General features: G+C 37.4%; 1 protein-coding gene and 1 long non-coding RNA gene across 2 annotated transcripts; both read left to right on the top strand.

Moving 5' to 3' along the window:
• The first annotated feature begins 25 nt into the window (after positions 1–25).
• On the top strand, positions 26–506 carry LOC109592415 (uncharacterized). The gene is made up of 2 exons (XR_002190336.1): positions 26–85; positions 142–506. It is a non-coding gene; the product is annotated as an uncharacterized LOC109592415 (long non-coding RNA).
• Positions 507–922: 416 nt separating this feature from the next.
• LOC109592414 (cyclin-G-associated kinase-like) lies at positions 923–1,611 on the top strand (the record flags this gene model as incomplete). Its single annotated transcript, XM_020007859.1, has 4 exons — positions 923–1,141; positions 1,208–1,269; positions 1,359–1,415; positions 1,503–1,611. Coding segments are annotated over exons 1-4 (376 nt in total), but the record flags the coding sequence as incomplete, so codon positions are not given.
• Between the last annotated feature and the right edge of the window lie 51 nt (positions 1,612–1,662).

Genomic DNA, 1,662 nt, shown 5'->3' with positions numbered 1-1,662 from the left:
TGATTCTTTGATATAGCTACTGATGCTATTCCAGCTTCAATAGGACAGCCTCATCATGGTACTCCAGATGGAGCCAGACAACTAGGTAAAACTATACCATGATAGGTACAATAATAATCTATCCTGTATTGGCGTTCATAGATGCAGAGGATGTTGATAAAGTACTTATAGTGCTAGATAAAGTATTCTTTGGTGCAGCAAAATGGAATGACTTGGGGCTTCGGTTAGGTCTGTATCAGCCAAAACTCAATGTCATTGCAGACGGTGGTGGCGATGCATACAGGCACTTGAGGAAGACTATAGAAGCATGGCTAGATGGTGAAGATAAAGCAAAAATTAGAACATGGCAGACTTTGATAGATGCAGTGAGGGGAACAGGGAATCGTGCAGCTGCTGAAAAAATACCTCAAAAACTGAAAGAACTTTATAACATTACTGTTTAAGAGTGAAGTACATGTTAAGTTTAATAGTGTTAAGAATAAAACCACAGGTAAATCAACATAAAACAAGGAAGATATTTGAGCCTGTCTAGTGTCTACCCAAAAGTCTATACCCACACAAAGGCTGGCTACACAAGACTCTGGCCTTGTCAATTTCATTATTTATTTTGTACATCACAAAACCACAAAATATGTAAAGTTGTACATGTACAGTAGATCTAACCTTAGGAAATGTTCAGTGCACATGGTCATTGTCTCGGCAGCTCCTTCTGATGTGGTCATTACTTTATTATGATCATACCATTTATTGCCTTATACATCTTTCCTTAATGTAATAGTGAAATGCTTTTATAATCCTACATAAACAATTAAATAAATACTATTAATAAAATTTCTTAGTTCTTACAATGCAATCTACTATTTTCCAAAAATTAATTTAATTTAATTTAAGGCGTGGTCATTTTTGGGCGTGGTCCCTAACATTGGGCGTACTCCATTAAAAAACTGGGGACCTCCCTTACCTGTCCTGTCTGTCTTTCTCTTTCTTTCAAAGATGGTTGATTTCTTTCGTTCAGCAATGAGTTACCTCAGTGGTGAGGGAGACGTAGGAGGAGGCAGTGGCGGTGGAAACGCTTTTGTGGGACAAACTGTTGACATTGGAGACGGAATGAAACTTAAAGTTAAAAAAGTTATAGCTGAAGGTAGACCCTCTTCTCTCTCCCTCTTCTCTCTCCCTCTCTCTCCTTCACTCCTCTCTCCCTTTCCAGGTGGCTATGGGTTTGTATTTGTTGCTCAAGATACAAGCACTGGAATTGACTACGCACTAAAGGTAGTTAACTACTAATTACTACTTGTACATGTACATGTACATACATAATGAGGTGCATGCCTTCAAAAATTCTTTTTCAACACTTTTAGAGGCAGATAGTAGCTTCGGAAAACATTAAAGCAATCAAGCAAGAAATAACATTTTTAGTAAGTTAATGAATTAAATATGTGCATACATGTACATGTACTTTTAAACTCTCTCTGTCTCTCTGTCTCTGTCTCTGTCTCTTTTAGACTCAATTGTCTGGCCATCCTCATATAATTAATTTCATTGGTGCCGCTAGTTCTAAGGATCCAGCTGGAGGGAGTGCAGAGTTCCTTATTGTAACTGAACTCATTACCGGTATGAATAAAAAACAGTTTTATTGTTATTGTTGTTTTATTATGGAGCAAC

Source organism: Amphimedon queenslandica, unplaced genomic scaffold, assembly GCF_000090795.2.
Source record: "Amphimedon queenslandica unplaced genomic scaffold, v1.1 AMPQUscaffold_5337_Cont22690, whole genome shotgun sequence".
NCBI classification, from domain to species: domain Eukaryota; kingdom Metazoa; phylum Porifera; class Demospongiae; order Haplosclerida; family Niphatidae; genus Amphimedon; species Amphimedon queenslandica.
Note: the sequence above shows the minus strand (reverse complement) of the source record. Positions and strands in the feature narration are given on the sequence as shown.